We start from the raw sequence: 13,937 nt of genomic DNA on the forward strand, positions 1-13,937 counted from the left end.
AACTTATGGATCTGTCGGATGGTTTGATAGGACTACACACTCTATGGTCCGAAGAAACCTCCTCGCAATTGCCGTGGTGTGGGTGTACTTTTCATCCATTCGCGACCTGGCCCAATTCAGCGCATACCTGGACCGGTTGGCGACGGTAATACGTCGCCAGCTACCCGGTCCGACTGGTCGCGGGGGACCTCAATTCAAAGTCTGAGGATTGGGGTTCCCCCGTGTCAAATGCGCGGGGCCAGGTGCTCGCGGAATGGGGGGCCTCGTGGTGTTAAACCGAGGCTCGGTTCACATCTGCGTGCGGCACAACGGCGGGTCCATGGTGGATGTGACCTTCGGCTCTCCGCCGGTCGCACGTAAGGTGGTCGGCTGGAGGGTCATGACGGGGTCGGAGACGTTGTCCGATCACCGGTACATCCGGTGGAACATCTCCGACCCCTCCCTCGGTAGACAGCCGCGTCGCTCGGGCGGTGGTGCACCCCTATCCTTCCGCTGGGCGCTAAAGCGCCTAGCAGAGGACACGCTGATGGCAGCCGCTTCGGCCAAGGCTCTGGAGGAGCCGGAGCCAGGCCCCTGCGACGTAAACGGGGAGGTTTCCTGGTTCCGGGAGGCAATGACGCAGATCTGCGATGCTGCCATGTCCCGGATCCGGGCTCTCCCCGCACGGAGGTCCGTGTACTGGTGGACGCTCGAGATTGCGCAGTTACAACCTGCGTTAGGGAGCGCCACCAGTACACCAGGTGTCGTCGCAGCGACGGCGACCCGACGGCGTGCCCGGAAAAATATGGGTCCGACCTCTTGACTTTCTGGAGGGACGCCTGAGGCACATATTCAACGAGTGCCTCAGACAAGGCGCGTTCCCCCAGCGTTGGAAGCGGGTCAGGTTGGTCCTGCTTCCCAAGGAGGGCAGAGAGGAAGAAACCCCGTCGGCATACAGGCCGATATGCCTGCTGGACTAGGTCGGCAAAATATTTGAAAGGATCATTGCCGATCGACTCGTCCAGCACCTATCCCGGGGTAGGGATCTCCATGAAAAGCAATATGGCTTCCGTGAGGGACGTTTGACTGTCGACGCAGTCAAACGAGTCAGGTCCCTCACTGAGGCCGCTGTGAAGGAGGGCAGGGTGGCAATGGCGGTATCGCTAGACATCGCCAATGCGTTCAACACCCTGCTCTGGGATAGAATGGGGGACTCTCTACGAGAGCACGAAGTCCCCCACTACCTCATGGGGATCATAAGACAGTACTTCCGGGATAGGAATCTGGAGTTCGTCGGACAGGACGGACTCCAGAGACGACGGGGAATCCGGTGCGGAGTTCCACAGGGGTCGGTGCTCGGCCTCTTATTATGGAACCTCGCATTTAACCGGGTACTCTGCCTTCCACTCCCCCGTGGCTGCCACGCCATCTGCTACGCAGATGACACTCGTGGTGGCTGCGGGGGATAGCTGGGAGGATACCGCGGCCAAGGCCGAGACGGCGGTGGCAGCCGTGGTGCGGTGCATCACGGATGAGTCTAACTGTGGCGGCCTTAACTGTGGTGGTACTTAGTAAGACCGAGGCCCTCTTCTTCTACAAAGGTAGGTCCCTCGGCAGTCCGCCACCCACCCATGTTCCTGTAGGGGAAGCCTCCATCCTGGTGGGGGACCGACTCAAGTATCTCGGTCTCCTACTGAACAGTAAGTGGTCGTTCGGGCATCACTTCGATGCCCTTGCCCCCAGGGTCGAGCAAGTCTCAACGGCGGGACGACTCCTGCCGAACCTCAGGGGTCCGCCGCATGTACGTTGCGATCGTGAATACGGTCGCCCTTTACGGGTGCCCAATCTGGGCTGCAGACCTGGCGGCCATGCGGCAGCCAAAGACAAACTAAGACGCGTCCAGCGTTGCATGGCCACCCAAGTTATAAGGGCCTACCGTACGGTATCGCACGCGGCGACCACGGTCCTAGCTGGTTGGCCCCCCTGGAGTTTCTCGCAGCCATGTACGCCGAAATGTACTGGCGTAAGCGGGAGCTCCGAGGGAGAACGGGCATGAGATTGCCAGCCAGGGCCCGGAAGATTATCCGGAACCACGCCCGGCGGTCCATGGTGGAGAGGTGAGACGCCCACCTCTCCGACCCGAACACTGCTGGTCAGAGGACCATCGGGCCTGTCCGGCCCTGTCTAGCGGAATGGCTAGACAGTGCTCAGGGGGAAGTTACTTTCCGCATGACACAGGTGCTCATCGGGCATGGTTGCTTTGGTGAGTACCTGTGTCGAATCGGACGGGAAGGCACCACGGCTTGCTACCATTGTATGGCGGACAGAGACACGGCGCAGCACACGCTGGCAGAGTGCCCAGCATGGGATGTGCTACATCGTGATCTCGTGCAGGAGGTTGGAAAGGACCTCTCGTTGCCGGTCACATTGCGAGGATGCTTAGCAGCGAGAGGTCTTGGAAGGCGGTCGCCTCCTTCTGTGAGCAAGTTATGCTCCAGAAGAAAACGGCCGAGAGGATATGCCGCCAGGAGGCGGCGGCCGCGGAGGCGGCGGCGGCGGCTGCTGCGGCAGCCAACAACAGCGAGAAGAGCGAGGGGGAGGGTGTGGATTGGGCGGGCACCAGATCGTCAACCCCCATTCCTCCTTTTCGGCCTTGAAGCCAAAAAACCCGCCGCCTAAGAATCACCTGACATTATAGTCAAGAGCAATGTCCAGGTCGCACCACCACAAACGACGACCAAAAAACAAAAACAAAGGACAGAATACTTGCACATAGAGAAACAGGCGGCGTAACGTCAGGAAGGACTGAGCAGTCTGTTGAAATGCTTGGAGGAACTGAAGTCGAGAACACCTGACGAGGAGGTATCCCCTCCCACCAATGCTCCCAATAGCATTCCTCAACCAAAGGGCACACCCAAGGCTGAGAAGAAGAGGAAAGAGAGAAAGCTCCTCCTCATCCTCAAAAGAAGAAGGCTCCGACACAGTTTGCCGTCTCTAAGGAGACGCGACTTCGGCCCCCCTCCCGCAACCACCCTGCCGGTAGGTAAGGTGGACAATCGCAACGTGATCAATATCACCGTGGTCAATCGGGACTGTAATCAATCGGGACTGTGGTCAATCGCAACGTGGTCAATATCAACGTAGTCAATATTACCGTGGTCAATATCGTTGTGGTCAATATCACCGTGGTCAATATCGCTGTGGTCAAACGGGACTGTGGTCAATCGGGACTGTGGTCAATCGCAACGTGGTCAATATCAACCACGGTGATATTGACCACATATGTACACACACACACACGCGTGCGCGTGCGAGGAGTGCAAAGGGGGCCTTCGGCCCCCCTCCCCCAACCACCCCGTCGGTAGGTAAGGTGATCATTGCCACTCGAGGACCATTAACCGTCGAGCCTGGTCCCGTATTATGCGACGGATCCTGTCGGTTATGATTATCCCGTTATCACGGATCTCGCGGATCCTCCTGTACATGGTATTGTACATTCGGGCCACGAGATCCAACGGTGCAGGATTGGGAAAGAGCGCACCACGGAGTGTCACCACTGCGGCCATCCGGACGACTCGGCGCAGCACACGGTGGAGTCATGCCCAGCGTGAGCGACCGAGCACGCGAACCTGGTGGCCGCAGTAGGGGCTGACCTCTCCCTTCCGGCTGTAATAACAGCGACGGTCGGGAGCGGGAAGGCATGGAAGGCGGTATCCTCCTGCGGCAAAGTGATGCTGCAGAAGGAGGACGCGGAGAGAGAAAGAGAGGAATACGACCGGGGAAGACAACGTCTCCAGCACCACGAGGAGACCGGGACATGCCTCCGCCAGCGGGCCCGCCTCCGCGGAGGCGGAGACACAATAGTTCCCATCACTCCCCCAAATAGCAATAGGGGAGGACGACTTCGATGGGGGACGGGGGACCGATAACTCTCTCTCCGCTCCCTGCCGAGGAGAGAGGGGGGGTGCAATACCGAGGGTCAACTGCCTCGCGATGCTGCACCCCACACAAGGAGGGACGGAACCCTCCAGGGGCATTGCCGAATCCCACTCCCTACGAGGAAAGGAGGGAGCCCGCCCCTGGGGTGCGTTCCAAAACCTTACTCAATCAACCCTACAGAACCCGGAGAAGTGGGGAACAGAGTAAGTCAGAGTAAGCTATTACGTAAGATTAATTTGGAACGAGTTAGAATAACAACAAGAACAGTTGTTGCCCACTCGTCCTCTAACCTCTATAAGTTTTACATTTCTTTTTAATTTCAGCGGTGATTTTAGATATGCATAAAATAGAAGTGATTATGCTAATAAATACTGCAAGCGATGATATATTAAAGACTGCTTTGGGTCTGGATCTGGATTTAAGTAGCGAAAGTGAAAGTGAGAGTGAAGAAGTGCTAAATGTAATTATTCCTACGCAAGTTTCTCGATTAAGAGGAAAAAGAAAAAAAATTATACGAATAGAAGGTTATGTAGAAAATGTAGTACCTAGGTTCTCAGCACGCCAGTTCAAAGAACATTTTCGCATGACACCGAACTGTTTCTATTTATTGGAAAATAAGCTGAGTCCAATATTAGTAAACCTTAATAGTACAGGAAGACCTTGTGTACCGCCAAGGGTACAATTACTTGCTGTTTTGTGGTTGTTAGCAACTTCTGAATCTTATAGGTGAGTACTGTTTACAAAATGTAGAAAAATCAGATTTTAAAAATCGTAGAAATTAATGCTCTAATAAAATAAACAAGTTAAAGAAATAGTAGTAAGATTATTATATACATAGACGTATAATATATAATATACATATATATTATATGTCTATATGATTATATATTTTAGTAAATAATAGTTCTTGATTAATCAATAAAAAATTAGTTAAAAGGCTACAAGGACCAACGCAATGGTGGAAATATGCAAAAAATAATAAAACGGTTATTACAATAAAATAACCATATGAAAATGTTTATTTAATTTGAACATGACAAACGCCGCGTTTCAATCCAATTCGGATCCTTTTCAATGTCGACTAACAAAGAGAATAATAAACATTAAGATAAAATTAAAATTAACGGTCATAGGAGAAATGTAAATAAGTTTCGGAACAACGCAAAGTCAAAAAATCGGAAGCAAATATATGTACAATAACGGAAAATTTAAACCGTCAATCACAAAAAAGGAAAGAACGCATCGCATTAACGTATCGCCACAGAAAACCCGAAAGCTCGTACCGCATACCACCAGTATACCGTTAAAAACGAGATGATCCTCTCCAAAAAAACCGGAAGGAAAACCCACATACAGGTCCATGACCATTTCCAAAAGAAAAAACAGTCAAAGATGCATAAATTGATGACCAGTTGGAAACTTGATGGTCCAAATATGTGCGAGTAAAAGCTTAAAAATCTGACACTCTAAAAAAGAAAAACAAGACAGAGCAATAATTTAACAAACAATCCGGAAACTATTAGGTGCGCAACTAAGTTCCCGCTGTTTGTCAATAGATTGCGCCACCAATAAGTGTTGGTCGATTTCGACATATCCAAAACGTCATGAACCAAGCTTAGACATATGGTAAACAAACCGTTTTGACACAGTAGTGATTTTGTTTTGGCGTCATATACTTTTGGTTGTGTGAAAATGTCTGATTTTGTGCTAAATAATCGTCATTTGCGGGAAGTGTTGATTTTCTTCTTTCATTCGAAGAAAACGGCGGCTGAAGCGCATCGAGAGCTCCACAAAGTTTACGGAGATGCTGCTCTAAGTGAAACAACGTGCCGTGATTGATTCCGTCGCTTCAAAGACGGTGATTTCGATGCTGTGTATTTGGTGGGACCAGATCGGTGTTATTTATTATGAGCTGTTGAAACCGAACGAAACCATCACTGGGGAACGGTATCGACTTCAATTGATGCGATTGAGCCGAGCACTGCGCGAAAAACGGCCACAATACGAGCAGAGGCACGAAAAAGTGATTCTACAGCATGACAACGCTCGGCCTCACGTTGCCAAACCCGTTAAAACCTACCTGGAAACGCTCAAATGGGAAGTCCTACCCCACCCGCCATATTCCCCAGATATTGCGCCGTCCGATTATTACTTGTTCCGTTCGATGGCACATGGTCTGGCTGATCAGCAGTTCCGCTCATATGAAGACATCAAAAAATGGCTTGATTCGTGGATAGCCTCAAAAGATGAACACTTTTACCGTAACGGTATTCGAGCTCTGCCAGAAAGATGGGAAAAAGTTGTAGCTAGCGATGGGCAATACTTTGAATGATTCATTTGTAACCATTTTTTCACAATAAAGTTGCATTTTCATAAAAAAAACAGCGAGAACTTAGTCGCGCACCTAATACTTGAGAGAAACCTTCATATAAAGCAAGAGTAAAGTTAATATAATAAAATCACATACCGGTCTCTAAATTTGAAAGTGATCTCAAATCAAAAAATCGAACACAAAGGGAGAGCAAGTTAAGCACAACTTAACGTTCCAATCAACAGAGCCGAACTGAGGCACATGGGGATCACATATAGCACAGAACGCGAAACATCAAAAAGAGGGGGGGGAAGGGGGAGAGAGAGAGAAGGGAAAGGAAGGAGAGGAACAAAACGTCACAGAAGGAAAGAAGACAGAACGAAGGAAAAATTTCAAATAATTACTGCGAACATTTTTTTATAATGGGCAAATACATCTTATCCAAGAATTCGGTATCGCTCTGAATGTTAAGGCCATGGTTCTGACCAGAGATATGTAACATCTCAGCAATTAGCCTCTTTTTATATCTAGGTTCCTCCTCCAAAATGGAAACATTCTCCCAATCAAACTCATGTCCGTTCAATCTATGAAGAGACACAACTGAGAGAGAACCAGAAGATTTATTGATATCAGAACGATGTTCTTTAATTCTGGTCAGTAACTTCCTTTTAGTTTGCCCCACATATGAAGCATCACAGTCTAAACAACTAATTTTATAAATGACATTCGCGTGGTGGAATTTAGATACCGGATCCTTGTACAGTCTAATAAGGGATTTTAATTTGTTATTGACTGTATATGCCAATCTTCTGTTCGCATAACTCTTGATGTTGGAAACAAAACCTCTTGGAAAACTTGAGGAAAAAGGAATGGTGAAGAAAGGAATAAGAGAGGAGGAGGATTGAGCGAGAGCAGTTTCGTTATTGTTCACGTCAGAGATTAAAAACTTTAATCTTTGAGAAATAGTGTGAAAAATAAATTTAATAGGAAAACCATTGCCTAATAAAGTCGAAATAATAAAAGAAAAATTCTCATTATGAAACCGTGGATGTGACAGTTTAAAAATTCTATCAGTCAATCCAATGATAACTCCTTTTTTATGTGACAGAGGATGGTGTGAGAAAAATGATAGAAATCTTCCTGAAAAAGTCGGTTTCCTATACCAATTAAATTCAATATAGTTATTGTTGATTATGATAGTTGTGTCCAGGAAATGTATACTGTTGTTGTTTGAATATTCAATGGTAAACCGTAGTCTATTGTGAAGCGAATTAAAAACCTGGAAAATATGTTGGATGTATTGTTTAGGAGCAGCAAGAACAATATCATCAACGTAGCGAACATAAAAGGGAAGGGAAACAGGAAGAGACGAAATTGCTCTGTCTTCCAAATCAGACATAATAATATTCGCTAAGATCGGGGAGAGAGGAGATCCCATGGGAGTGCCAAAAATCTGTTTATATATGACATTGTCAAATTGGAAGTAGGTGGAGTCCATAATAAGATTTAAAGCAATCAAAAATTCTTTATAAGGAATGTTGATGTTGTTTTTAATTAAATGCCATCTTTTAGCAATTCCTCCAATAACCAAATCTAATGGAACATTAGTGAAAAGACTCTCCACATCCAATGAGACCAAATCGTACCAATCATCTAAGAACACATTGTTAAGTCTTTTAATCAATTCAAAGCTATTCGCAATATGGCTATTCGGATTAGGAAAATTTTTGTCTAACATGTTGTGAAGGAAAGACGCTAGCGAATAAAGAGGGCTATTAATACAAGAGATGATGATACGTAACGGGCAATCTTTCTTATGGATCTTTGGCAGTCCGTAGGCACGCGGTAAGATCCCATCTGTACTCAATAGCGCTCTATAAGTACCGTTAACGGTACTTTATTCGCTAGCGTCTTTCCTTCACAACATGTTAGACAAAAATTTTCCTAATCCGAATAGCCATATTGCGAATAGCTTTGAATTGATTAAAAGACTTAACAATGTGTTCTTAGATGATTGGTACGATTTGGTCTCATTGGATGTGGAGAGTCTTTTCACTAATGTTCCATTAGATTTGGTTATTGGAGGAATTGCTAAAAGATGGCATTTAATTAAAAACAACATCAACATTCCTTATAAAGAATTTTTGATTGCTTTAAATCTTATTATGGACTCCACCTACTTCCAATTTGACAATGTCATATATAAACAGATTTTTGGCACTCCCATGGGATCTCCTCTCTCCCCGATCTTAGCGAATATTATTATGTCTGATTTGGAAGACAGAGCAATTTCGTCTCTTCCTGTTTCCCTTCCCTTTTATGTTCGCTACGTTGATGATATTGTTCTTGCTGCTCCTAAACAATACATCCAACATATTTTCCAGGTTTTTAATTCGCTTCACAATAGACTACGGTTTACCATTGAATATTCAAACAACAACAGTATACATTTCCTGGACACAACTATCATAATCAACAATAACTATATTGAATTTAATTGGTATAGGAAACCGACTTTTTCAGGAAGATTTCTATCATTTTTCTCACACCATCCTCTGTCACATAAAAAAGGAGTTATCATTGGATTGACTGATAGAATTTTTAAACTGTCACATCCACGGTTTCATAATGAGAATTTTTCTTTTATTATTTCGACTTTATTAGGCAATGGTTTTCCTATTAAATTTATTTTTCACACTATTTCTCAAAGATTAAAGTTTTTAATCTCTGACGTGAACAATAACGAAACTGCTCTCGCTCAATCCTCCTCCTCTCTTATTCCTTTCTTCACCATTCCTTTTTCCTCAAGTTTTCCAAGAGGTTTTGTTTCCAACATCAAGAGTTATGCGAACAGAAGATTGGCATATACAGTCAATAACAAATTAAAATCCCTTATTAGACTGTACAAGGATCCGGTATCTAAATTCCACCACGCGAATGTCATTTATAAAATTAGTTGTTTAGACTGTGATGCTTCATATGTGGGGCAAACTAAAAGGAAGTTACTGACCAGAATTAAAGAACATCGTTCTGATATCAATAAATCTTCTGGTTCTCTCTCAGTTGTGTCTCTTCATAGATTGAACGGACATGAGTTTGATTGGGAGAATGTTTCCATTTTGGAGGAGGAACCTAGATATAAAAAGAGGCTAATTGCTGAGATGTTACATATCTCTGGTCAGAACCATGGCCTTAACATTCAGAGCGATACCGAATTCTTGGATAAGATGTATTTGCCCATTATAAAAAAATGTTCGCAGTAATTATTTGAAATTTTTCCTTCGTTCTGTCTTCTTTCCTTCTGTGACGTTTTGTTCCTCTCCTTCCTTTCCCTTCTCTCTCTCTCCCCCTTCCCCCCCCCTCTTTTTGATGTTTCGCGTTCTGTGCTATATGTGATCCCCATGTGCCTCAGTTCGGCTCTGTTGATTGGAACGTTAAGTTGTGCTTAACTTGCTCTCCCTTTGTGTTCGATTTTTTGATTTGAGATCACTTTCAAATTTAGAGACCGGTATGTGATTTTATTATATTAACTTTACTCTTGCTTTATATGAAGGTTTCTCTCAAGTAGTTTCCGGATTGTTTGTTAAATTATTGCTCTGTCTTGTTTTTCTTTTTTAGAGTGTCAGATTTTTAAGCTTTTACTCGCACATATTTGGACCATCAAGTTTCCAACTGGTCATCGATTTATGCATCTTTGACTGTTTTTTCTTTTGGAAATGGTCATGGACCTGTATGTGGGTTTTCCTTCCGGTTTTTTTGGAGAGGATCATCTCGTTTTTAACGGTATACTGGTGGTATGCGGTACGAGCTTTCGGGTTTTCTGTGGCGATACGTTAATGCGATGCGTTCTTTCCTTTTTTGTGATTGACGGTTTAAATTTTCCGTTATTGTACATATATTTGCTTCCGATTTTTTGACTTTGCGTTGTTCCGAAACTTATTTACATTTCTCCTATGACCGTTAATTTTAATTTTATCTTAATGTTTATTATTCTCTTTGTTAGTCGACATTGAAAAGGATCCGAATTGGATTGAAACGCGGCGTTTGTCATGTTCAAATTAAATAAACATTTTCATATGGTTATTTTATTGTAATAACCGTTTTATTATTTTTTGCATATTTCCACCATTGCGTTGGTCCTTGTAGCCTTTTAACTAATTTTTTATTTATTTTATCTAACGGACCTTTATTTCATTATAATAGTTCTTGATTAAGTATTATACCCTATTAACTACTATAAATTAATTATTTCTAATTAACAAATATTGTTCAATTTTTCATTTTAGTATGTAGATAATAATAAAAAATAAAAGAAGCTATTTAAAAATTGTTTTTATTTCAAACAATTTTTAAATAGCTTCTTTCATTTTTTATTATTATCTACATAATAAAATGTGTTGAAAACTAGTTTTAAAATTAAACATTTCCAAAATTTTATTTCATATCTCTTACAGTTATTAATATGATTAATATTTTTATATGGAATTTCTATTGTTACAGATCTGTTGGACTCCAATTTAATTTGGCCAAATCATCTTTAAATCACTGCGTGCGACGTGTTGTTAAAGTTCTCTGTAGTATTTCACGGGAAATCATCAAATGGCCATCTGTGACTCGTATGAGTACTCTAACAGAGAAATTTAAACGAATTGCTGGCCTTGAACACGTTCTTGGTGCTATTGATGGATCACATATCGAAATTCCAGCACCATCTGTAATATTTTTAGCTTTGCTTTTTTAATTACGTATTATTTAAGTTTGATAAATAGAATATTATTTATATTTATTATAGAAAGATGCTCATTGCTACCTGACAAGGAAGTGTAGATATGCTGTTATACTTCAAGCAGTATGTGATGCAGAGCTATGTTTTACAGACTGTTATGCTGGATATCCCGGTTCTGTTGGTGATCTTAGAGTTTTTCGCAATTCTGATCTTTGGTACAGTGTCAACATGAATCGTCACTCCTTCTTTCCTAATGAAGAATTTATTATAGGAGATAAAGCATATCCTATACTTGGATGATGTTTGACCTTTTACAGAGATAATGGTCATTTGACCCAGGGATATTACATTTAAAAAAAATAAACATTACTATATTACAATATTTTAATATTATTTCATGATTTTATCAATAACATATTGTATTGCTAATCTTTTTGTATACACTAATTTTTGCATATTTTGAATGTTACAGATGGAGAACAATTTTAATTATATTTTATCACAAACTAGACAAACAATCGAACGTGCTTTTGCACTACTGAAAGGCCGCTTTAGACGTCTAAAATATTTAGATATGTCCAGAGTGGATTTGATACCAACAACAATCTTAGCCTGTTGTATTCTGCATAACATATGTTTAAATAATAATGATGACGATGATGAAGTTGAGAATTATATTGCAGAAGGTAGAGAAAATGAACAAAATAGAGAAAATGAACAGAATAGAGAAAACAATGAAGAATGTGTGGAAATTGGAAATTGTAATGAAGGTATAATAAAGCGTAATTATCTCGCAACGATTTTATTTCGAAGAAATTAATCACAGTTCAATGTACGTGTACATTTTTGTATATATGTAAATATGTTTATCATAAAATTTGTAATAAACTAAAACAACAGAAATTGAGTTTTTTTATATAAACTTTCTTAAATCTTTTCTTAAATTCTATTTTTTGTATTATTTATTAATATTATGTAAGAAATAATAAATATTATTAAGTGAAACTAAAGAGAACACAATTAAAAAAAATAAAATTAAATAAAAATACATATTTGCTATTCATACAGTAATATATTAAAGAAATCTATCTCTTTTTTAAATTGAGATATGACTGTATATATGTATATTTATGTAATACTTAGAATTATTAATAACAAATCTTATTTATTATAACTCCTAACATAATATTGCAGTCTTATTTAATAGGTATATCACATTAGAATTTATATGGAGAACTAGCTAACTTTAATAAGTAATAAAAATTATAAAAATATTTTATAGACTATTACTACTTTCCGCAATTCATATTTCTATTTAAACATTTCTTGTCTTATAATTGAATAAGACAGGAAATGCTTAAATACAAAAATAAATATGAATTAGATTATTAGATTATAATTTTTTTAATAGTTTGTCCATTACTTCTTTATAAGTCTCCAGAGCTTGTTTTTGTTGTTCAATTTTCTCTTGGTGCCTTCTCTCTCTTGCTTCTTCTCTTTTCTGTACATTTTCGTCTAAATATTTGGTCCACATTTCCAATTGTTTGTCGATTTTACTTTTCTTTATAGGTATAATATCTGTACAAATATCTTCATCTTTGTCCTCTTCATCCGTCGAAGGAAACATATTTTTTTGTGACAAATTAGAAGCAACAGCCACAGGTTGCACACTAGGAGATTTTCCATACACTTCTTCCATTTCATCATAATATTTGCACTTTTTTAATGGCGCTCCAGATTTATTATTATTATCTTTTACTTTCATATAATTTTTGCGCAAATTTTTCCATTTATTTTCTATTTGCTTGGCAGTATACTTATAACCTTTTTCTTTAAAAGAGCAATTTTCTTCCATACAACTTCTTTTCTTACTTTATCATTTTTAAATAAATCAGTATGCTCTTTTCGTAATGAAAAAAGAAGCATAACTGCAGATCGTTCCCATGTAGCTGTAAATAAAAACAAAAATCGAAATAAAATAATGTAAAACAATTTTAAAACAAAAAAATTCATATTAAAAATATATTATTTAATATATTTATAAAAAAATTAATGTTACATATAATTTTAATTAATATATTTTATATTTTACCACAATCTCCATTTTTATCAGAAAGGTCATCAGTAGTTTCTACTGCTGATGTTGCAGCATCATCTTGGCTTGAGTCTGCAAACATTAATTACAAAACTTTATAATTCTCACTATTGACAAAGATTATAGCAAACAAAAAAATATATAAAAATATAAAAATTAAAAAATTAAAATATAAATATACCTTTATGGTAACAATTTTTTTCAATATTTTCTGCAATATTATCTGTATTATTTGCAATGTTATCTGGAAGTAAATTGAAAAACTTCCGTACTTCAGGTGAATCCGCTATGTCAAAAATGGTATTATCTACAAAAATACAATACATAGAATTTTCATAAATAATAAAGTCATAAAATAATTTTAAAAAAGTTAAGAGTTACAGCCAACTAACAAAGATGTGTTTAAAAGACACACACCTAAAAGAATATACAGTATTTATATATAACGTCTATAAATTTTAAGATTTAGCAATGAATATTTTATAAATATAAAAAGTAAACATACTATTATGATATAATAATATGTATTAATAATATAAATCAAATAAAGTATAATAAGACCTACCGCAGTTGTTGATGCGCGTAATAGTAAATTGAGAATCAATTTTAATATAATTTAATAATATAAGCATCTTATAAACTTATAAAAAATATATACTATTATACATTAACAATCGTATTGGCTCTCATTGGCTTTCTTACATTATATTTTATTTTATTTACATATATACACAGAAACTTAACCTCTTTGTCAATTACATTAATATATAAAATTAAATCTTACCTTTCATATTCAATATCAAAAAAGATTTATTTTCTAGAAGTGGAGATTCATCCGTCTTCGTTATGAGCTTGTGCACTCCTTCAATTAAAGTAATTAGACTCAT

General features: G+C 39.9%; 2 protein-coding genes, 1 long non-coding RNA gene and 2 pseudogenes across 3 annotated transcripts; 4 read left to right on the top strand and 1 right to left on the bottom strand.

Annotated features, from left to right (window-relative positions):
• Positions 1 to 253: 253 nt before the first annotated feature.
• Positions 254 to 802, top strand: LOC145974241 (uncharacterized). Its single transcript, XM_083104046.1, has one exon. It carries the CDS (start codon positions 254 to 256, stop codon positions 800 to 802), a length of 549 nt encoding a protein of 182 aa, XP_082960172.1.
• A 708-nt stretch (positions 803 to 1,510) lies between these two features.
• On the top strand, positions 1,511 to 2,035 carry LOC145974242 (uncharacterized). Its single transcript, XM_083104048.1, has one exon. It carries the CDS (start codon positions 1,511 to 1,513, stop codon positions 2,033 to 2,035), a length of 525 nt encoding a protein of 174 aa, XP_082960174.1.
• A 173-nt stretch (positions 2,036 to 2,208) lies between these two features.
• Positions 2,209 to 12,176, top strand: LOC145974243 (uncharacterized; annotated as a pseudogene).
• On the top strand, positions 8,993 to 10,312 carry LOC145974795 (uncharacterized). Its single transcript, XR_014439796.1, has 2 exons — positions 8,993 to 9,737; positions 9,848 to 10,312. It is a non-coding gene; the product is annotated as an uncharacterized LOC145974795 (long non-coding RNA).
• A 172-nt stretch (positions 12,177 to 12,348) lies between the features above and the next one.
• LOC145974244 (uncharacterized) lies at positions 12,349 to 13,937 on the bottom strand (annotated as a pseudogene).

This window comes from Camponotus vicinus, unplaced genomic scaffold, assembly GCF_025532165.1.
Source record: "Camponotus vicinus isolate PSW18456_S1 unplaced genomic scaffold, iyCamVici1.0 SCAF_7, whole genome shotgun sequence".
NCBI lineage: Eukaryota > Metazoa > Arthropoda > Insecta > Hymenoptera > Formicidae > Camponotus > Camponotus vicinus.